Below are 24,854 nucleotides of genomic sequence, written 5' to 3' on the forward strand. Positions count from 1 at the left end.
ATGGCCCTAGCCCAAACGTCCTTTAATATTAATGAGAATTTAAAGTTGGAATCTAATAGCAGATGCCTTCCTGATAATCCTATTGTGCTATAGAAATTCCAAAGAATGGTAATGTTAGGTATGCATAAAGTTTTCTTGTTCACATTTGAGATCAATCAACTATAGAATAAACTTCAAATGTTGTAATTAGGGGTAAAACAGGAATAGTTGGAAATATCCATTATGTATATTTTCTACATTAAACCTGAAAATCAAAATCTCCCCTGAGTTTTCATGTGACAATTGCATAGTTAACCTTATTCCTGAATACGTTTTCTACCCTGAGCTAATTTCCTTATCTATAATATCTAAAAAGCTACTCTGACTCTAACTTAGGAAACAATTTTATGTTTGAATAGCTTTCTCTTTTCTAATGACAATGCCTGTATGACCAAATGAAAAGCCAGTTCCAGTTTGACCTCTATGGTACAACAGTATTCCTACTTAAAACTAAATAATAATAACAATGATAATAATAATAATAAAGCAGCTTTGCTTATTATCACTTAGTACCTGAGCTTCTTCCTGTTGCTTTTTAATCTGTTCGAGCATTTGCTGAAATTCAGCCTCTTTCTGTTCTGCCTCTTCTAAGGTGGCCTGATTCTGTTCTTCATAGGCCATGGCTACCACAGCCAGGATCAAATTCACCAAATAAAAAGAGCCCAAGAAAATCACCAGAACAAAAAATATCATGTATGTTTTTCCAGCAGCACGTAACGTCTAGGGGAAAAAAAAAAGATAAATTTCAACAATATTTTATAAAATGTCCCCAAATAAAGATCGGATTAGCATCATTAGACAGAAGACAAATGCTTTTTAGCATTCAATGTAGTTTGACCAAGATTTTATTTGGTGTTCAAATGCACACACACACACACACACACACACACACACACACACACACACACACACACACACACAGAGAGACACAAATAATAGTTAAATTATTTGAGGCTTGATTGTAGTGTCATTTGATGTAAGCATACACATTTCAAATTAGTATATACTGGATATGTATTTGAGCACTACTAAAATGCTTTTCTTAGAGTCTATAATGTGGGGCAATATTACAAGTAAGGACACTATTTTTAATTCCTTTCAATGGAGTTACTACTCTCCACATCATCTAGAGATAACATCTTTCTTCCCTCCTCTTCTAGCTCCAATTAACCTTAGGTTTAATTTGAAATTTTTATATAATTGAATTTCAAAATCTTTTCACATGTTCTTGTTAAATCCACAACTATATTATAAACTCAAAGTCATGAACATTCTCTGCATCCTCCATAGCGCCTAGCAGAATGCTTGTCATCAAAGAATCTCAATATACATGTACTGAGTGAATGAACAATTGGGATCCTAGGCACACTTGCTTTATGCTGTACCCTTCTCTGTATTCTAGAGTATTATAAACAAATATCTATACTAGTCATTTCATATATGTTCATAAATTTAACTTTCATGCATGTTAGTTTGAACCTTTCTGCTGTGCTCTGAATGTGTGTGTCCCCCACCCCCCGCCCAAATTCGTATGTTGAAACCCTAATGCCCATTGTGTTGCTGTTAGAAGGTGTGGCCTCTGGGAGGTGTTTAGGTCATGAGAGTGGAGCCCACATGAATGGGCTAATAAAAAGAGTGCCTAATAAAAAGGGACTCCAGAGAAATCCCTAACCCCTTCCTCTGGGTGATGACACAGCAAGAAGATGTCAGCTTATGAACCAGGAAGAGGGCTCTTGTCAGAATGCGATCATGCTGGTGTCTTGATCTTGGACTCCCCAGCCTCCAGAACTGTGAGAAATGTATTTCTGTTATGGCATTTTGTTATAGCAACCCAAAGGGACTAATACATTTACCAGCTGGTAAAGGTTCTCCCAGTAGTCTTGAGTCATGAGTCGAAATAGAGACAAGAAAGCCCAGCTAAAAGTGTCGAAGCTTGTGTAGCCATAGTTGGGGTTTCGACCAGCCTTCACACAGATGTATCCTTCTGGACACTGGCTGCAATAGAGAGAAATGGAGCTGGGGTCAGCAGAGCAATTATAGCTATTTCAATGCATATTAATTTATAGGAATTGTCAAAACCCAGAGTTGCTGTCTGTGATGAATTTGCTTGCCTTCATTTCCAGAACACTTTAGATAATTGTTCACAGTGAAACTGTTATCAGATGAAATTTAATAGGAAAATCAATAGAAAACTTAGGTGTGAGGAATCATTTATAGACATTTAGAATGGCAGAGAGGCAGCAACCACACATTTTTTTGCCTCTGACACCTTTCTTTTCAAAGTGGCAAGAATCAGTGATTAAAAATGAAAAGTCAGAAAACAACCAAAAGGTAGGGAAAAACTTAATGAGTTACTTCATTAGTCACTTCTATAAAAATTCCTAAAATAAAACTTACATTTTAGAATAATTATAGATGTGCAGAAAAATTGCAAAGAGAGTACAGAGACTTCCCATTTATCCCATGCCTAGTTTCCCATATAATTAACATCTTATGTTGGTATAGTACATTTCAATCAATATTGCTATATTATTATTGCACTTCCCTGGTGGCGCAGTGGTGGAGAGTCTGCCTGCCGATGCAGGGGACACGGGTTCGTGCCCCGGTCTGGGAAGATCCCACATGCCGCAGAGCGGCTGGGCCCATGAGCCATGGCCGCTGAGCCTGCGCGTCCGGAGCCTGTGCTCCGCAACGGGAGAGGCCACAACAGTGAGAGGCCCACGTATTACCAAAAAAAAAAAAAATTGATATATCATTATTAACCAAAGTCCATAATTTAGTCATATTTTCTCCGTTTTTCCCTAATATCCTTTTTACGTTCCAGGATCCCATCCAGGATGCACATTACATTTAGTCATCATGTCTCATTAGGCTCCTCTTGGCTGTGATAGTTTATCAGACTTTTCCTTGTTTCTGATTACCTTGACATTTTTGAGGAATACTGGTCAGGTATTTTGAAGAATATCTTTCAATTGGGATTTGTCTGATGTTTTTCTCATGATTAGATATTGAGGTTATGGATTTTTTGGGAGGAAGACCACAGACGTAAAATATTTTTATCCTTACATCATATCAAGGGTACATGCTATCAGTATGACATCACTGTTGATGCTAACTTTCATCACCTGACTTGAGATAGTGTTTGTCAGGTGAGATAGTGTTTGTCAGGTTTCTCCACTGTAAATCTACTCTTGTTTTTTCTTCTTTTTCCATACTGCACTCTTTGGAATAAAGTCATTATGTGCAGCCTACACATAAGGAGCAGGGAGTTATGATCCACCTTCTTAAGAGTGGAGTATGTACAGAAATTATTTGGAATTCTTCTGCATGAGATTTATCTATTATCTCTCATTTATTTATTTATTCAATCAGTTATGTATATAAGTATATACTCATGGATATTCATTTTATACGTTGAATTATAATACAGTTATATTTATAATATAATTATTGTAATTTTTTGCTCAAACTATTCCAGTTTTGGCCATTGGGAGCTTTTTCACTTGACTCCTGTATGTCTTTGCCACAACCCATGGAGGTGTGTGTTTTGTTTTTGTTTGTTTTTCAGCACTTTCTTACATTCTGGAACTACAAGATGCTCCAGGATCATCTTTTATATTTTCTGCCCCAGTCCTAGAATCAGCCATTTCTCCAAGGAGCCTTTGCTCTTTTATTGAAGAACAGCATTAGAAATTACGATTAGTGTGTGTATGTGTTTGTGTATACACATATATCTCCTCACTCTGCCAGCTGAGGGCCTAGAAGCAATGACACTGCCTTGGTAATAAACACAGCACCCAGATCTTGCTTTCTAATACCATATATATATTTTTTTGTATGTGCCTAGATTAAGCTAAATATATGGTCATACTCATTTCTCCAACTTTATTTCATTACTATGGGATCATTCTGGATTGATCCTCCTCCCTTGGCTTATCTGTAAACCCTCACTCCAAAAGTGAGAAACCTGGCTTCTGTCATCTGCTATCTGTATACTTAATTGTTCAGTACCAGTATACATGTATAATTGTTTCAGTATTGTTAATCCATATTATCATGGAAAACAGCTTTATCAAATAGGGTACAGTTCCTTTTGCCTTAGTCTTACAGGCTCCATTCATTTCTAAAGTTTCTTAGATTAGCACCTATTCCCCTCCTTCAGTGAGGTTATTTTATATTTTAAAATATATTTAGATACCTTTGTCACATTCTGTGTTTCAACCTGGGATCCCTAAACCTCACGTAAGATTTTTTTTTTTGCTTATACTGTTCAGTCTTTGTGCTGTAAAGTTCTATGAATTTGACAAATGCTTAACGTTCACCATTTCAGAATCATACAGAATAGTTTCTCCACCTTACAAAATCCCCTATGCATCAACCAGTCAAGGCCCTACCCTGAACCCCTGGAAAACATTGATCTTTTTATCATCTCTATTGTGTATCTTTTTCAGAATGTCATGTAATTGGAATTATACAGAATGTAGCTTTTTCAGATTGACTTTTTTTCACTTATTAATATGCATTTAAGGTTCATCAATGTTTTTATGGCTTGATAGCTCATTTCTTTTTATTACTCAGTAATATTTCATTGTATGAGCATACCACAGTTTGTTTACTCACTTCTTGAGGGATAACTTGATTGCTTCCAGTTTCTTGTGATTATGAATGCAGCTGCTATAAATATTCATATCAGGATTTTGTGTGGGTATAAATTTTCAAATTAATTAGCTAAATATTTAGTAGGGCAGTTGCTGAGTTGTATGGTAAGACTGTTTATTTTGTAAGAAACTGCCAAATTGTCTTTTAAAGTGGCCGTACTATTTTGCATTCCAACCAGCAATGAATGAATGAGAATTCCTGTTCTGCATCTTCACCAGCAGTTGGTATTTTCAGTTTTTAAAAAAAATTTCTGTCATTCTAATAGCTATATAGTAGTAACTCATTATTGTTTTACTTTCAACTCCCTAGTGACAAAAGGTGTTGAACATCTTTATATATCCATATTAGCTATCTGTGTATATTCTTTTGTAAGGTGTCTGTTCAGAGTTTTGCCCATTTTTAAATTGGGTTATTTGCTTCCTTTTTTTGAGTTTTAAGGGTGCTTTGTTTATATTGGATACAAGTCCTTTATCAGATATGTGTTTTGCAAATACTTTTTCCCACTCTATGGCTTGTCTTTTCACTCCCTTTTACAGTGTCTTTGCAGAGCAGAAGCTTTTAATTTTAATAAAGTCCAACTTATCAATTATTTCTTTCATGGACTGTGCTATTGGGGTTGCATTTAAAAACTCATCACAAATTCCAAAGTCATGTAGCTTTTATTCTATGTTTTCTTAAAGAATTTTAATAATTTTGTATTTTACATTTAGGTTTATGATTAGTTTTGAGTTAATTTTTGTGTAGGGTGTAAAGCTGTATCTAGATTCATTTTATTGCATATGGATCACCAATTGTTTTAGCACCACTTTTTGAAAAAATTTTCCTGTGTCTATTGAATTGCATTTTCTTCTTTGTCAAAAACTAGTTGACAACATTTTTTGTGGTCTATTTTTTTGGCTGTCTGCTCTGTTTCATTGATCTATAGCTACTATTTCCCAATACCATATTGTCTTAATGACTATAGTCTTATAGGAAGTATTGAAGTTGCATAGATTTCTTTAGAATTTTATTTGACATTTAACAATAGAGTGACAGTCAATTTTACCATGTAAATTACCTGACCCATAGCAGGTACTCAATAAAGGGAAGGGATTAGTATGGTTTAGTAGGGATAAGTATGCATTAACCAACCTTATCCAAAATTTCATCTAGGTTTTTAACCGTAATAATAAAAACAATAGCTAACATGCAATAAATGTTTTTGATGGACCAGGTGCTAGTCCAAGTGCTTTATATGTATTAAGTAATTAATCACCATAATAGCCCCAAGGGAGAGATGATATTACTCTCTTCATTTTAGAAATAAATAAACTCAAATACAGAGAGCTTTGGACACTTTTCCAAGGTCAAAGAGATTTTAAATGGTGGAGGTTGGATTTGAACCCAGGTATACATAAACTGCAGAACCTATGCTCTTATTCACCATGTTCTCCTACCAAAGTTTGAGAAAACTATCAGGAAAAAAAATTTCCCCCAAATTCCATCTCTGTGACTGGTATATGGTTTTAGTAACCCTCTTAAACCTTTATGACCACACCAGTTTCCCATTTTCTAGGATGACTCAAAATATGTTCTGTGTAAGTTCTGTGATCTAAGAGTCACTTACTATTGCTATCCCTTGGCTTCTAAGAAATTCACTCTCTACCCTGATTTAAAATTAATTTATAATACTCTTGGCAAAATATGTTAAGTATGAGAGACTAGCAGGATAGCTAAGACATTACAGCATCTCTTATTGTAGAATGTGAAAAAAAACTGTAAAATATGCAGATGCAGACTCAAACATGCCTTTGACATACATCTGCCACGTGGCTTCCTTGCACACAGGATTTCATGCTATTTCAAGAATACCTAAGTCTCTCAAAGCAGTTTCCCAACTGGGTTTGCACCCTGAAGACCATGTTACAGTCTGGATCATTTCTAGCCACAGCAAAACTTATCCCATCAATACATCCTCACATCAATCAAAATGTACCCATCTTATGTTTCCTTCCCTGTAATTCTTAAATGGCTCTGATGGGTTTACAGACAAGACAGATGCTGGGCCTTCACACTTGGAGCAATAATTCAGGTACATCCTAACTGTCAAATTCTTGATGACAGTTCTTCACCCAAAGGGATGATTTTAATGGCTGTGAGTTTAGAATTGATACCAATGCAATTAAGACAGAGAAGGTACTTCCTAGGTAGGCAGTACCACTCTTTATTATACACATGTAAGGCTACCCCGGTATATTTTTCCTATTTGCTTTTTTTCCAAAGTGTTCTACATCTTTAGAAAAAAGTTATCCTTACCCTGCATCTGAGCCATTTCCACAGAGTAAAGGGTCTTTTTGTCCATCCAAAACATAAAAGTGACCTGTTAATATAAAGAATAAACTGTTTCATTTCATATCAGTCCTATTGCCATTAGGAACAAATGAGAATTTGTTTAGTTCAGTTATTTACAAAGTGGACACCAATTTACAAAGATGACTTCAAGCCCACAGCCTCAACTATTTATAGTTGAAAACTCATTCAGCAACACTGAGATTAACAATGGAGCAATCTTCCTTACCTTCCTCTTCAATGTAATCCTTCCAGTTAAATGTGCTCATTGTTACATTAACAAATGTCCCATTTGAATTCCTTGTGCCATTAAAGAAGGAGGTGGTGTTGGTTTCAAAAGCAGAATTGCTTGGGGGCCATTGCAAACATTTATTCCGCAGGTTGCCCATGAACAGCTGCAGACCAATTAGAGCAAACACGCTCAGACAGAACACAGTCAAGATCATGACGTCAGAAAGCTTCTTCACAGACTGGATCAGGGCACCCACGATGGTCTTTAAACCTGAGGAGAGAGAAGGATAGGTCAGCTGAGGAAGAGTGTCATAAGCCACAATGTCTTCTTAATAGTCATACACATTCTCTTTCCCCACAAACAATTGTTTGTCTCTTTAGACACCAAAGCTTTATGGACAGCCAGATGGTTTGGGAAATGGATGAAGAGCAGATTTTATTTATGATCAGTGTGCTTTCTGGAGGTTTAAAATAAAGGTGTAAATATCTAGGCAGGAGGTTTTCTTAATGTGTGGTTTTATGTGCTGCCACGAACATGTAAAGGCAAACTTGCAGTTGTTTTACACTTCAGATTTTGTGTTTCATGAGGCTGTTTCTCTCCAACCATTTTTTAATACTAGCTTCCAAGTAGCAATGATTTAGAGGAGGAAAGAATTTTAAAATAATAAAAATCCCATGCCATGTACATGCTGTTCAGTAATAATCTTTGCTCCTTTATAAGAGGAGATCCACTTTCAAAATAGATCCGCGGTAAATGGTAAAATCTAAATCAGTTAGTAAAGCCATGGTAGCAAAGCTTTTTTAGAATGTAAGAAAAAGAAAACATTGCATCGTAAATGCAAAAAAAAGTGGGTGAGAAAGAGAGCAAAACCAGTATTTTTTATAGACACCTCATGCAATTCTCTGTTAAACTCAAAGGCTGACTTTATAAATAAACATGCAATTTCATTTGGCATTCTTGAAGATGACAAACAATAAGCAACAAGGCTAATGTTATAAGTGTAATTTCAACCTCAATATTATTACAGTGTATTTAAAGTCAGCCTCGGTGTTTAAGCTAGCTCTCACCTGGAATGACTGAAATTGTTTTCAGTGCTCGGAGAACTCTGAATGTTCTCAACGCTGAGACATTGCCCAGGTCCACAAACTCTGTCACATATCTGTAATAGGGAGTTCACACACAAACACAATAACACAAAAGAAAAGTTGGAGATATAAGGGGCCTACCATCTTACACCAGTTTCTTCTTACCTGGGATTACAGAAATAGTTTTCAGAGCTCTCAAGACTCTGAAAGTTCGAAGGGCTGAAACATTGCCTAGGCTTACAAATTCTGTTACATACCTGTAGAATTAAATCAGAGTTACTGATAGTTTTGGAAAAGTTTATACTAAATAAAGAATGAAAAGTGGTTTGGTTTGGCATATAGAGCCCCTTGAGTTTTATGGAAATGCTATAGACTTCAGGGTGCCATGTGCTAACAGCTGCCTTTACGGAATAAAATATTGCTGCTTTATTTCAATGCAGTTTTCACTAATATGAACAAGTTTGTTTACAAAACTAATCGAAGTACAGTTGGTGGTATTAAATTATAGTCAATGAATAACTTCACTTTGATGAAGTAGAAGGCTATATGGCATGAATGTAATTCCATTTATTGCTCATTTACCAGATATATTTACCTTGCAATATATATTCTAATATGTATTCTGAAAATATATGAGGCATATAGTTAATTTGGCTTATAAGCAAACTCTACTTTAAAAATATGTCACAACTACCTTATTTATGCTGCAACTATTTTCATTCCTTTGAGCTTAACATGTTTTCAAAAATACTCACGCCATCACAATGACACTGAAATCCAGCCAGTTCCATGGATCACGAAGGAATGTAAAATCTTCTAAGCAAAACCCTCTTGCCAAGATTTTTATAAGTGACTCAAAGGTATAGATTCCAGTGAATGTGTACCTAGGAAAAGCATCCAAACAAAAATTAACTGCTTCGTTTGAACTGTTAAAATATAGCAAATCCTATCCTTTTGTGGTTTTTCACTTCACTAAGACCTTGTTCCTTATTTCCACTTACAAAAAAAACCTGCTAGTTTAATCTTATGAGCTTGAGTAAAGGGTTAAACTGAAAAGATAATATCTTCCACAAAGAATCTGATCTTGTTTAAATATTTAGGTTTTAGAATAATAGTTTCATGTGTTTTATGGATATTTATCAAGCTTGATGTGCTAGAGCAGCACTGTCCAAATGAAATATAATACAAGCTACATATGTAGTTTTAAAATTTCTAGTAACCAAATAAAAAAGTAAGAAGGAATGAGTAAACTTAGTTTGCATATTATATTTTATTTAAACCAATATATCTAAAATGTTATCCTTTCAACAATTAAGACTAGCCAAATTTCAAGTTTCAATAGCTGCATGTGGCTTATTGGACATTATAGCTCTAGAGATAACATTTCTTGGATTTGTTTATTTATAATAAAATATTTCACTCAGATTTCTTAATGATTAAAATAATTTGGGGGGATATTTTACATGTCTAATCTAGAAAATGTACTTCCCCCTTTTTTTTTTTTTTTTTGCGGTACGCGGGCCTCTCACTGTTGTGGCCTCTCCCATTGCGGAGCACAGGCTCTGGACACGCAGGCTCAGCGGCCATGGCTCACGGGCCCGGCGGACCGGGGCACAAACCCGTGTCCCCTTCATCAGCAGGAAGACTCTCAACCACTGTGCCACCAGGGAAGCCCTACTTCCCCTTTTTATCCTTAAGATTCAGGCATAAAGTTATAAATCTGCTTTTCTCTCTCTCTCTCTCTCTCTCTTTCTCTCTCTCTCTCTCTCTCTATATATATATATACACACACACACATATATTCACCAAATATATATATATATATGTATATATACATATTCATTAAAAAACTTTCAGTGCATTAGTATTTTCTGTGTGTGTGTTTACACAATTACCAAAATTACCAAAATTCAGGGATACCAAAATTCCTGAATCTAACCTCTCATCAGTTACTATGCAATTGGGCCAAATCATTTAAACATGCTCAAATTCAAGTTTCAGCCTCCAAAATGGTGAAAGACTTTTCCATTTGTTGTTTGGTAGTGAATTTCTAGCCCTCTCTCCTTTGAGTGTTGACAATACAAGTTATTTCTGTTTCTTCCAGAAATAGTTGGGAGAGAATACTTGTTTTTCAACAGTGGATTCTTTTTAAAAGTACAATCTAAGTTTGTTCTTCAGATTACTCCTCTCAAGCCACAAAGATTTAATTTACTTTCATTAAAATTCATTATCTTTTCTAGCCTACTAGTATTTTATATGTGAAAAAAGTTAGGAGAGTTATTTTCGCTTTTTTTTTTTCTGTAGAAATTTCTGTCTTATGAGGGAACAAAGAAATCAAAGGAAAATGTATGCAGAAATCTTCACGTCTAGTTTTCCTAAGTCTTCCTTTTTTAAACAATTCAATTAATTTCATGAGGAGTAAGTATAACTGCTATCTTTACTTATTATGAAGTAGCTGACTTTATTAGGAAGACATAATTTACAATGCCAAGCTTATGGTTACTTGTGTTTTGGTTTGGATCTTTGTGTATTACATATAATCACCGTGACACTTCTGTTTGGAGAGTTACCTGGCATTGCAAAAGGCATGAGACAGCTCCCATGTATGTTCTGTTTATCCTATTAATGGTTAGTGCCCTGTGGTTTATGCTTAAGCAATTCTAAGTTATCTGCAGACTAGAAACAAGATTAAAGTCCCTGCTCCTATTCCTGTTTTGGAAAAGGAAGAAAATTTGTGGGGACATTTGGAGTGTATGGTGAGTGTGATAGCTATCCAAGGAAGAGAGGTCTTAGAACTTAACGTTTGAGACAGCTTTGCACAGAATGGGTGTTCAGATGTACCTATTAGCAAACTAGATTGAACAGGTCAGTGAGAATCAAGGGGATTTTGATTTTTCTTGGCTGTACCCCCACTAGGCTCTTAATCATATTGTTGATTCTGTCCATTTTACAAGGTGTTTTATTTTCCCCTGTAATTTTGATGTCCATAGAAGTGCCTTGCCTTACATAACAACCTTCACTATGCAATATGGTCCTCAGGCCTTCTGAGTATGCTACCTCTTTGTACAGGGGTGGTTTCTGCTATCAGTGACTTCTATTTTCATGTCGGGACTGACTTCTTTTTGCATTGGACTCTGTTTTTTGGTGTGGTTTTTTGTTTGTTTGTTTCTTTGTTTTGTTTTTTGGCTGTAACCACTAATATTTTGCTTGTTTTCCTGCTGCCTTGCTGTCAACTGACTAGAGATAATTGATCAGAAACCTGTGCAAAGCTTCCCAACTAAACCGTGTAAGTCAAAAGCTTTTGTAAAGCTAAGACTTTTCATAATGGATATAGTCATCTCTAAAAATGACTTTAAAAAGAGAAAACTGCATATTCAAATAATAATATTTAAGTGTCCCCTTTACCTGTCTCTCTTCTTTTTAAATATCTTTATTGGAGTATAATTGCTTTACAATGGTGTGTTAGTTTCTGCTTTATAACAAAGTGAATCAGCTATACATATACATATATCCCCATATCTCCTCCCTCTTGCGTCTCCCTTCCACCCTCCCTATCCCACCCCTCTAGGTGGTCACAAAGCAGGAGCTGAGCTCCCTGTGCTATGTGGCTGCTTCCCACTAGCTATCTATTTTACATTTGGTAGTATATATATGTCCATGCCACTCTCTTACTTCATCCCAGCTTACCCTTCCCCCTCCCTGTGTCCTCAAGTCCATTCTCTATGTCTGCGTCTTTATTCCTGTCCTGCCCCTAGGTTCCTCAGAACCATTGGTTTTTTTTTTTAGATTCTATGTATATGTGTTAGCATACGGTATTTGTTTTTCTCTTTCTGAGTTACTTCACTCAGTATGACAGACTCTAGGTCCATCCACCTCACTACAAATAACTCAATTTTGTTTCTTTTCATGGCTGAGTAATATTCCATTGTATATATGTGCCACATCATCTTTATCCATTCATCTGTCGATGGACACTGAGGTTGCTTCCATGTCCTGGCTATTGTAAATAGAGCTGCAATGAACATTGTGGTACATGACTCTTTTTGAATTATGGTTTTCTCAGGGTATATGCCCAGTAGTGGGATTGCTGGGTCATATGGTAGTTCTATATTTCCTTTTTACAGGACACACCTGTGGTGTTTTAGCACACATCCTCTGTCTAAATAAACTATGTGTCGAAATGTAACTAAACATCAAAGTAACTTAAATACCTAAATGTATTTTTCCTAAATGCAATGATAAAACATATAACTGAAATGCCTAATATAGTAATATAGAGCTAAACACCTAAATCTATTTTATCAGAATATAACAATAATGGTAATATACTAGAATAAAATAATTTTATTTATAAAATTATTCAAATGGTAATTATATTTTATCTAAAGTGCATAACTGTGATTCAGTCTTAACTTCTATGCTAAATGATTGTTTAGTTTACCACCTAGTATATACAATTAATAACCTTTCTTAAACAAATACTGTCCTTTGTCAGAAGAAATACCTACCTCATAGGAGAAAAAGTCCCCTAAGAACTTCCTCTATTTTTTTCATATTATGGAAATAACTTTTTCTTAAAAGTGTTTAGCCTGACTTCAAAAAAGTGGAAACCATGAGTCAGACCATAACTATAAGGAGATTGCTAGAGAATTTGAGTGTGTATTTCTCATTCCAAGAAATTATTTCTACTTACTCTACATTCTTTGTCCAGTCTGGAGGATTACTCAGGGTCATAAATACACAGTTGGTCAAAATAGTGCACATGATAAGCATGCTGAATAAAGTAGATCATAGTTAAGGAATAAATGCTAGTACAATGTCATGGCCACTTAAAAATGATCCAGTACACAAAAAAAAAAAATCAACACAAGTTACCTGTAAAATTAACCTTACTTATTTCTTTTAAAACAATGGCAAAAACAGTAAGAAACTTCAAAGTCTGTCATATACTCTTGGTCCATTCTTTTTTATTTTACATCATTTTCTCACAAAACTGAATTCAATAGAAAGAGATCTCTATTTGAAGCAAATGTGAATTTTGCATTTCAGTGAGTTGTGTGAAACTGCACTGCAGGGGAAATGACCATTCTTTAGTAAGTTTATAGTATAAGTCTAAAAGTTATACTTCAGGTATCGTTTACAATTTCTACTGACAGAAAAAAGGTTAATGAGTGCAATGTAATACACTTGAGAATGTACAGCCCCATATATTTGAGGATTACACTGCTTGAGAATTCCACTGTAATTAGAAACTCTAGCAGTCTTATAGTGATGTAACTTGTTCCTTTAGCGTTTACAACGTAAGAATAAAGAGAGAGACAATTTTTTGCTAAAGAGCTAGTATTATTTTCTAACTTTCTATTTTCACTTGAGAGTGTGGGAACTTTGACCACCTAGCTATCTTCCTGTATCTAGTCCACACCATACCTAAACAAACACTGTTTTTAAACCTTCCTAAGAATTAGATATGGTAATTTCCCTTAGGATCTCAATCCAGACTTCACTCTAAGGAAGTTTATGATTACATATTTTGAGGTAAATCTTTTATTTTAAAACGTAAATACTTTACAGTATCAAACCATAGAATGGGAGAATTCAAATGCATTTCAAAAGGTTATCAGTCCTATTTCCCCTGTCTCTAGGTTAACCCTGTCTCTATTGTCTCTCTTTTAGTTTTTATGTTAGCCTGTTTTGAATCTGTATAAGATGCCATTCTTGAACACTGCATCTGAAGATCACCTTTCTATTTTATTATCATGTGTTGAGAATTTTCTTGAAATCCACCCCTATTATGTCATTTTACATATACATTTTGACTATCACTGTAAGTAGTTTTAAGTTCAATGAGTTTTAAATATATATTATCAATCAGATACATAGGCACATAGTAGTTTAAAAAATATTTACTAAAGGAAGGAAAGAGGGAAGAAAGGAAGGAAAGAGGGAAGAAAGGAAGGAAAGAGGGAAGAAAGGAAGGAAGGAAGGAGGGAGGCAGGAAGGGAGAGAGGACAGGCCCAGGAGATGAAAATACAGAACGAATTAAGGCACAAAAGTTTGAACATTTGGTAATATAGATAATAATACTAAGCACCATAGACTATGTTTCTTTAGTCGTGGTTATATATGGTCTAATTGAGGTTAATAAAAAGTTTGAAGTAGATTTGCTGTTATTTGTACTACACAATGTGTCTCATTTACACATTCACTATCATGGTAGCGTTTTTACTTCTAGAATCATAATAGTCATTCTACAATAATCTTGTTATAAATAGCAGAAAATCATGAGTAAAACAGATTAAACAACAATGTTACCATTAATCCCAAAGAAATTTTATATATATATTTTAAAAAGAATGACTTTTTTTGTAAAATCAACTACTAGAAACAGCATTTAGACAATTCACATGAAAAGGATATGAATGTACCAAAATCTTAATAGCAATTTTCCTAACAGGGTTTAGCGGAGTTAAAATATACAAGGCAGAGGTGGCACTGAATCGGAAAATTGCCTTCCCTTTATTCAACACTATAAAAGTCTGAAAAAGAAAATATGAGAAAAAAATCACTAGATTAGACATGTGGCTTATTTGAAGAGCTTATACACATAAAAAAACTTTTTACCTGATTTGTTTCAACTTGTTTAAGCCAGTTTGTATATCATAACTATAAACATGTTAGATGTTTCTCCCTTAAATTAACATATAGCTACAAATAAAGATATGATATACTATTATCTAATCTGTCTCTCAGGTATCAACTTCCTGATACAAATTGATGATCCTACACAAAATTTTTACCAAGATGTAAGGTAACTTTATGGACTCTACGTCTATCTAAGCCTTACCATCTGTCTCCAGTTTTGGTAACTTTTCAGATTATTCTGTACATACTGCTATTAAAATAATCTTTTATAAATATTTTAATTGCATCAAGTCTTTTAACTCCAAAGTTTATGAAGGCTATTTTCCCTCTGGTAGTTGTCCTACTTTAAAATGTTCAAACAGGCTGAATAAACTGTTTTTGCTCATTCTATAGATCTGCTGGTAATACTGAGAAGGAACAGCTGCATTAAGAGTTAGGCTGAACTACATCATTTCAAAGGGCATTCCCTGAAACCTATAATCTTCAATTTACCATTTAAGCTGTACTACCCAGTGATTACCTAGTAGGTCTCTCTAGGATCATCTTTTATTTTTTTCCCACCAAAGCATCTCTGTTCCAGCCAATTCAATTCACTTGCCAATTCCACTCACTGTCAACTTCTCCCTCTGATTCTGAAAATGAGTGTCATAGAATCCTAGAGGAGGGAGGCACCTGAAAGGTCATGTAATGCAAACTTCCTCCTGTTTCAGGTCCATAACAGACCTGACAATAAGGTCCCACCTACAATGACCCACTATTATATCAAAGGTTCTTAGTCCTGTCCACATGTTAGAATTTCCTGGGGTGATTTTAAAATCGCCAGTATATGGGAGCCACGCGAAAACAATTGAATCAATTTCTGGAGGATGGGCACAAACAATGGTATGTTAAAAAATTTCCTCACGTGATTCTAATATGCAGCCAAGGATTGAAAATTCCTACTCTCTGGGAATGTCCTCAGCTATCAAGATCATCTCCTCCACCATGTCTTTCCAGATAAATCACACTGCCTTCTGATCACTCCCTAATTGTTTCCCTTTTCCAGTAAGTCTTAGTACATTAATATACGCACATTGGCATGTTGCTTGTAATTAGAGTCAAGTAGCAATTTACATGTAGAGTTCATTCCACTGAGGACTAGCTTAGAAGTTGTTATAAATCATTGAACATAAAGAGCCTGTTCACTACTTTTTCTCCATTTTTTCCACAGTATTTAATAGCCTGGTTTGCAAATAAACACTTGTTTTAAATAAATGTGGGTTTATCTTTAAGATGCCATTTACCTTTAAGACATCTATTCTATATAACCAGTTACTTAATAATATGTTTTTATCCTTTAAGTAAGGGCTATATCCCATACATTCATGTTCACTGACAACATGCTCTGTTTGAATAGATATATTGTGAGTATAATATTTATAGTTTATAAATATAAAATATTTATATTGTAAGTACAAAGGGTAGAGAAAACAACTTCTCTGCACATTGGCCTTTCGTATTCAAGACCATGGACCTCACCAACCATTTTCCATGAACTGTACTCTATAAATTTGAACAATTCTATGACAAGGGCAAATAAACTGTTCTTTACTAGCACTGAGATTATCCACAAGGGACAGTGGACATTGGGAAGAGTGCCCTTGAAGCACAAATGCATTAAAGGATTTTTTGAATTCACAGGGTTAAATCATGTAATATTATAGCCAAACAATCTAGATCCATTTAAACATTCAATGACAGCAGTAACATGTAAAGTTTACCATAGTTTAAGGTGCATTTACTCATGCTTTTTTGAAACAATATCCCTGAAAAAACCACTTGTAACATTGAGAGGATTTTATTTTGAAAAAATCTCCAAAAATAGAGTGAACAGGAATGAACTGTCCCTTAAAACATGGAATCCTCTTCTCTTCCCACAAGATTGGCCTTTGTAGTACTAATGGGATTAAAAACGACATGCCAAGGGCATCTTCGGTGAATTTACTGATTCTGGAAAAAGCAGACCTTAAGAACACAATACCAGTTTATTTCTGGAGAACAGCCCCTAACACAAAGAAAACTCTGAGTTCTGAGAAATTAAGAATAAAACGTTAATGTCCTGTATAGTGAAAAAATTTCAAGAAAGGCATTTGAAATTTGGGGCTCTTATGTTATTGAGAGATATATCTAAACTGAAAATTGACAGAATGACACGTAAATAGAAGAGAGAGAAATAGTGTCAATTCCAAAATCAGTCCTCTAAGAAATGATAAGTATTGATGTGACTTAAAAAAATAGTACTACTTATTACTACTAAGATGATGAATGTTATATCCGGAAGTATGTTAAACTGGTTATTGTCTACTCTGGAATGCTGCCTGCTTCTTTTTTCCAGGTAAATGCACATTTTACAGGTTCACTAAAATTTTTACTACTTGAGGCAAGAATAAGTTCTCTGAGTAGAACCGCATACATCAGAGAATTCAAAATTATAAAACCAATTTTTAAAAAAACTTTCTTTTCTTATATTAATAAACACCATATGTAGTTTTGCTTAGTGGTTAAGAGCTCTGGTTCTGGAGCCTGACTGCCTGGGTTCGAATCCTAATCCACCACTTATGGAGTGTGACTTTGGTCAAGTTACTTAACCTCTCTGGGCTTCACCTTCCCATCTATAAAATGAGGTTAACATAGTACCTGCCTCACTGGTTCTTTGAATATTAAATAAGTTATACCAGTTAAAGCACTCAAACAGTACCTGACAAAGTATGAGCATAACAAATGTTAGCTATTATTATTACTGTCACTATTCTTAAGTTTTATCTGTTCAATTTGAATGCCATTAAAATACACTGTGATGTTGCTCATATGATTAAATTAGGTATGTAAACTGTATCATTAACTGATGGAAGCAAAGTTACATAATGCTTTACAATTTTAAAATGCCTTTCTCCTGCATTATTTCATATAATTAACAAGCTCTATACCGTATTTTAAATTCCAGAACTTCTCCATTAACTTCCTATATTAGCTCCTTCTATCCTAAGAACCACAAACTACCTTTTTCTTCAATAGCACCTCAATCTTTATCTTTATGGACACTTCATAAAGGAAAGCTGTGCAGACAACAGTAAACAGTCTAGATGTCTCTCAAGATGGGTCATGGCCATTATGAATAAATCAGGGTTCAAGTCTTGCTGTCAGACAGGAAGGCAATAAAAACTGACTTTGTCAGCACACAGAGAATAATTCTGTTTCTCAGCAGCAAACTCACATTAACCAAGCTTTAAAGCCTGATATAAAATCAGAATGCCAATCTACTTATATACAACCAGTTATATCACTGTCACATGGGCTGAAATAATTGCCATAGCACAACCAGCACATTCTTTTCTTTAAGCAGATCTATGGGAGAACAAATTATAAGATATTCTTTGCTGAGGGTGGAGTCCAAATAAGCTGACTTAGTTAAATAAAACATATGTTTGATGACATCTTGATTAGGTAGTACAGTGTAGCCCCTTTACAATGAAGTGACTTTCTGGGAGGAATATGCTTTCAGGGCTACTACTAAAGATCTGTCTCCCTGGGAAAATGCTAATGTTTGTCTCTATTATTCTCCTTTTTCCACCTTAATTTTACCAGTTCCCTTTCTTAAGGACACTTCCTTTCTTTAAGTAGCAAATACTTTTAATCATGTCAGAGTATCAGTCATGCCCCTGTCTCTTGAAGGTATCTTTGCAAATATATAGTTTGAATCAATAATTTTCAGAGGAGAATTTTCTTCTAGTTTCTTGGGGAATGCCTCACTAGCATCATCATGTGTTATAATACAGTAACTAAATTTCAAAATTTTCTTTATCAATTCTATGGTAAAGTACTGGAATAAATTATTTTTAGAACTATATGAATATTTATTATCTGCCACCTTTCATGAAGCTAGTTTAAAAGGAAGAAGAAAGGACCTGTTTATTTAACTTTGTTCTGTAACTTTAAATAAAACATTTTAAAGCTCGCTACTCGAAGCATGGCCCATGTACTAGCAGCATGAGTCTCACTCGAGGGCTTGTTAGAAACGCAGGATCCGTGACCCCACCCCAGATCGATGGAATCAGAATCTGTATTTTAACAAGATCCTCTGGTGATGTGTATGTACATGTAAGTTTGAGAAGCAGTCCTTTAGAGCAATAGGGCTAGTTCCATGTCTGAATGGTTGTCAGTTCCTTTAACCATTTTTGATCTTATAAATTGTATGCTGCTTAAAGAATGCAATTTCTTTCGCCATTCCTTATAAAAGGGCTGGCTTTGGCTAGTAAAAGTGCTCAATATCTCCTTTAATCTGTAAGCGAGTGGCTCATGGTGATATTAATTTATCTTTAGTTTCTACATGGGCCTGTTTTTATGCTTGTGAACGTGAAATATAAATTGTGGTTGTAAGATGTCAAAATACCCAATTAGAAAGCATAAAATCTATCATCCGTTTTTTATATTTCCTATAAAATACTGTACAGCTGGTTTAACATCAAAAACTAGCTAATTCTGACAGAATTATGTGATTATTATAGTATTAGCAAGGCACAGTCATAGCTGTTGATTTAAATCATATATGGATGGAAAAATGAGGTTTTGGGGGGGTTGCCTTCTGTTCTTGACATTTTTTTCTTGGAGTGATTTTTTAACAATATGTAAGTGTTATAGAATCTAGCCTGTGACAAATTAAGGTTAAGAGAAGCTCCCAATCATATTCCAGGTTAGTGGACCAAAAACATGTATCCTTGGGTGAACATGCTTCTCACTGTATATCTTCCTATAGGAGGATGCTAAGTAAAAGCTTATTTATTGCTCTCTAGAACACAAATCTATTGTGAAGAAACCTCAAGCCAAATAAGAACTAAAAAATAGTTATATGTACCCCATAACTCTTCTTTCACATAGCTACTGTTCTGTTGTCTACCGTGTGCTTAAATATGTCGGCAATAACAGATATTTTGCTTTGTTGATGTCAGTTTTAAGTTTGACAGTATCAATTACTATGAAATTGTACAAATTGTTCATCTCTTTATATCTCTTCACTGTGGCCAGATCTTGACTTCATTTCTTATAAATGTTTCTGCTTATTATATTGTGCTTAAAAATAAGTGGAAATAAAAAGTATAAAACCTTTAACAGTAGAAAAATTATGGTGTGGTATATATATGAGCCCCAGCAAAGTATATTAAAGTTGAGTTAAATTAAAGACTTATTGGAAGGATAAAATCAACACTCACTTTCTTATTGATATAGTACGGGTCCAGGTCCTCCAGTGGCTCTGACACCATCCCTGGAGGGATGTCTCCGTAAATAAATGGAAGGTTCTTTCCAGCTTCCAAGTCACTGTTTGGCTTTGGTTTGTTCTCGTCATCGTTGTTTTGTTCTCTCTTGGGTTTCTTGGCTTTCTCTTCTGCAGCACGTTTTTCGATAGCAGCAAGAGATTCTCTAGTAAAAAGGCGGAAGCTTTCAGGTCCTGGGGGTACCGGAAGTGCCTGTGCCATCTTTTCATCCTGCACATTTAATTACGTTTAGCTTCTTGCATAAGAATATCCTACAATTTTTAAAAAATGCATGAGAGATAGGAAACCAAATGAACGAGAGGGATTAAGAAAATCAACCAAGATGTCATTTAGTGTTTCTTCTAGTAATTTTTTTTAAGTATAAACTTTAAGTAGTGCTTTTCATGCTGCACTACAAATTTTAACTTAGAAGCATCATTCAGTCTAATTTTCAATACGCCAACTTTATATGTCCTTCAAAAGTCTGTTCTGATACCTTTGCACCAAAGTATAGTATATGTTTGGTAAAGAGTAATGCCAAGAATGCTTGTCAATAAAATTACTCAAGGACCCATTATTTCTCTCATTCCTCCTTTTATCACATCTTACTAACTTTCCAAAGAAAGAAATCCTGGTGACAATGCAGTGGTATATCCCTGACTCATAAAATCTCAGGATAGGAAAAGAAGTTTTGCCTAACCCAGCCACTGTTCTGATTATCAGCATCATTGACCACTGGTTGTCCAGACAAGGTCTGACTGTCAGCAGGGACAGAGAAGTCAAAACTGTTTCCGTTTAGCTTTTCACCTTGGATCTTTCTGAGGTATCTTCTGAAGCAATGCAGAATATATTTACTTCCTTTCCCAGTCTGCTGCTCTTTAAGTATTCCAAGACAATTTTCATCTTTTTCCTGAATCTTCCATTCGGTGTAGTGTGGTAAAAACATGGACTATGGAGCTAGACTTCTTCTGTTCTAAACCCTGGCTCTGCCACTGATGAGCTGCATGACTTTAAAAATGTAACCTCTCGGTGCTTCAGTCTTCATCTATAAAATGGGGATAACATGAAAACTGACCTCCCAGGTTATTGTAAGGAATAAATGAATTAATTTACATTAAATGTTTAGACTATTTTCTGGAATTAGCAAGCACTGTACTAGTGTCAACTATCATAATCTAATTATCTTCAGTTCCTCCAGCCATTTCCTCTGTTGTGGTTTCAAGCATCCTCACAATTCAAGCCACTCTTCTTTAAATAAGGTCTTAACTTGCTGGAACTACAACTGACTGTGGAGGTTCAGGAATGGGCTGGGAATTGCAGAGTACAGGGGCACCTTCATTCATGCCTACCACCTGGCTGGGAGAGGAATGGAGGTAAGGCAGACATGTGGAGTGGACATGTTCAATTTCCCAGGGAAGGGAAAACATTCTATCTGCTGGAAATGTGACAGAGCTGTCAAAAATACAGGAAATCAGCTACATAAATTTTGAAACATAAGTTAACAGTTATATTATTTTGCACTGTGCCAAGAATCTCATTATAAAAATCAAGATAGAAAATAGAAAAAATAACAAAAATACAATGAGTACACCAGTCATCTTGTAGAATGATCTACAACCTTGGCATCAAAATAATCATCCAAGTCATCTGTGACATTTTCCCTATCTGCAACCACCCACCCGTCTCTGCCCTTATTCTAGTCTCCATGGTAGTTTATCCCTAAATGGCCTTCTAATTCTTGGCAGTTGATTGCATGGATATACTGACCTTCCAGAGAAGCAGAAACTCTAGATCTTATAGTAACATAAGAAAAATGATATAAGTTATTATATGTTTTTTGAGTGTATATCTGAGTTACTGGTTCCCTGGTCTGTTCCAGTAACAAAACATATTTTAATACCTGTGTCTTTTCATAGAATTCATACTCATAATATGACATTGTTATTATATTTCCTGCTATTATGAAGGTATATTCTAGATAAGTTATAAATTATCAGACTTGTCAAAAAATTGTGCCATTTTTGCTACTAGTTCTGAAAATGAACTTCTGATTTGTGGTGGGACAAGGCTCTTTTTTTATACTCCATCAACCGGTATATAAATCAGAAGGTTTGGGAACAGTTATTCTGTTTTACTTAAAAATCAATCAATCATCTATTTTGTGCCTTCTAAATTCATGGTAGACAGCACAAAGTAGAATTAATAGTTTCAGCCATTTTATGTCATTTCAATGGTGACATAGTCACTCCAAACTCTAGGCTGCTGTGGAATAATCACAGCTTTTATACTTTTCAGTGTGGAAAGAGTTTGTGCTTAACTGCAAACCTTAAATACCCAGGGATGTGTAATCCACCTGTGTCTCATCACCTGTCATGAATTAAATGGATAAGGTTCTTCCCCATTGCTAAATGAAAATGACACAGCATGAGAAAACTTTCTTTAAAAATTTCTGTGGAACGTGGTTGCTTTCTTAAGGGAGAAGAAAGGTTACTTTTGTATTTGAGCATTTAGTTGCACTGATTTTGGTTTCTTTACTGACAATGGAATGAAAACCATGCAGCAATTGGTATCAGAGATCTAGATTAGTATTGAGTCTGTTACTGTTTGTCATTTAACCTTCCTCAACCTCAGTGTCATCGAAGTACCTTATCATGTATGAGGCAACACTTTGCCATAAAGAAATAATTATAATTATTTAATTGGAGTCTCCTGGTTCCTAAGTTTTAAAATGAAATTAGTTTAAACATGTAGAAATCTTTCAGTAATCTTTACAGATGACTGATTTCTCTGGGATGACATGGAACAAGGAACCATCACAAATCATGGAAATTTATTTAAAAATAAATAATCCTTTACCTTCCTGTTCACTTATCAAGGGCTAGAATAAAAAATTTGAGTCTTGGTCAAAAGGAAGTAAAGAAGTCTCTGAAATTCCCATGCTGCTCTCTCTAAATCCTGAGAAGACAGGCCAGTTCTAGACTCTCAGATTTTTGTCTGCAAGGGGAACTAGGGTTTGTTCAATATTTGGATAGGCTGAGACATTAAAGATTATAGTGAACAAGAGTTTCTCGGGGCTTCATCTACAGCATTGCTGTTTAGAAACCTCTCATAGTTCTTTGGCAGTTCTATTTTAATTTTTTTCCTCTTCTTTCTTGTTCTTTGTGAGCTTATTATACAGAGCTCTTACATAATTTTATATTCCTATTAGGGCCAGACTTTAGAAAATTAATTCCTACTGATGCCTTGGTGTGGAATATATATTATTAATGAATATCTGTGCATTATAATTTATTAAAACACATCAAATTTAACATACCAAATTTTCTCCAGAACTGTCCTTGCAAGGACAAAAAAGATAAAAGACTGAGGAGATGATCTCTTTGATTAAAAACTAAAGTGTTTTTGTGTGTTAATGTGTGTGAGTAAAACAAATACATCCTTCTGTTAATCAAGAAAGACTGTGGTTCAAAATATCCTATTGTAGGGGTGGACGACAGAATGTCAAGCCTGGAAGGAACCTTAGGATCATTTATTTAGGATATATTAATTGAGGGACTACTATGTATCAACACTGTGCTTGGACTAGGTACCCATAGTCCCTGCCCTTAAGGAACTGACAGTCCATTGAGAGAGACAGATTTCTATACTAATAATTATAATGCAATTATATGTAACTGCTTATTGTCTGAGGTCCATAAAAGGGAGCAATTTATTCTGCCCAGAGAGGTATGGTTCAGGCAAGTTTTCCTGAAGAAGTGATATTGGGGTGGGTTTTGTAGACAGGTTGGGTTTGACCAACTAGTTGTTGTGGTGGTAGTTGGGGGAGGGTTGGTAGGAAGACATATCAGTAGAGACCTACTTGGTAGGCAGGGAGGCAGCATGTATATGGACCCAGAAATAACAGACAGCATGGATTGTTTGGGAGGAACTATAAGCAGTTCATTATGGGTGGAGACCAACCTGCCCAAAAGGGAGTGGAAAGAGAAAGGAATGGAAATTTAGGCAGGATATAGATCACCAAAGGCCTCATTCAGCACACTAAGGTCAGCTGTGGGTGGGGAGTGGCATGATCATTTGGAAGGTTGGAAAGATGGTGGCGGTATGAAAGGCAGACAGATAGGGAGTGATCCGAGAGCAATGGTTTTCACACATTTTGGTTTCAGGATTCCTTAGTACTCCTAAAATTATAGAAGACCTCAAAGAGCTTTTGTTTAAGGGGAGGCTTATCTATCCATGTTTACTGTATTAAGAATTAAAATAGAAAATTAAAAAACATGCTTTAATTAACTTAATAACAAGCCCTTGTATGTTTACATATAAAACAGATTTTTAATGAAAATAACTTATTATCCCAAAGGAAAAGAATTGAGTAGAAGAATGAACTTGTTTTACATTTGGGCAAATCCCTTTCCTGTCTGGCTTAATGAAATACACCGAGATTCTCACATCCTCTTCAGGGTTCCATCTGTTGAGATTTGTTGTTTTGATTCAAGTACAAGATGAAAATCCTCCCGGGACTTCCCTGGTGGCACAGTGGTTAAGAATCCGCCTGCCAAACCTGGGCTTCCAGTGGTTTGGTTT

General features: G+C 35.2%; 1 protein-coding gene across 1 annotated transcript in view; it reads right to left on the bottom strand.

Moving 5' to 3' along the window:
• LOC307187805 (sodium channel protein type 3 subunit alpha-like) overlaps positions 1 to 22,285 on the bottom strand; it is an 83,520-nt gene extending 61,235 nt beyond the window's left edge. Inside the window, 10 exon segments of the mRNA XM_079924342.1 lie at positions 553 to 759; positions 1,893 to 2,034; positions 6,994 to 7,057; positions 7,256 to 7,528; positions 8,326 to 8,417; positions 9,099 to 9,227; positions 13,037 to 13,117; positions 14,748 to 14,755; positions 14,757 to 14,879; positions 20,232 to 22,285. Of these exon segments, the coding sequence (XP_079780468.1) occupies positions 553 to 759; positions 1,893 to 2,034; positions 6,994 to 7,057; positions 7,256 to 7,528; positions 8,326 to 8,417; positions 9,099 to 9,227; positions 13,037 to 13,117; positions 14,748 to 14,755; positions 14,757 to 14,879; positions 20,232 to 20,495 (1,383 nt within the window). The 5' untranslated portion in view covers positions 20,496 to 22,285.
• Between the last annotated feature and the right edge of the window lie 2,569 nt (positions 22,286 to 24,854).

Source organism: Stenella coeruleoalba (assembly GCF_951394435.1).
Source record: "Stenella coeruleoalba genome assembly, chromosome: 6".
Lineage (NCBI taxonomy): Eukaryota > Metazoa > Chordata > Mammalia > Artiodactyla > Delphinidae > Stenella > Stenella coeruleoalba.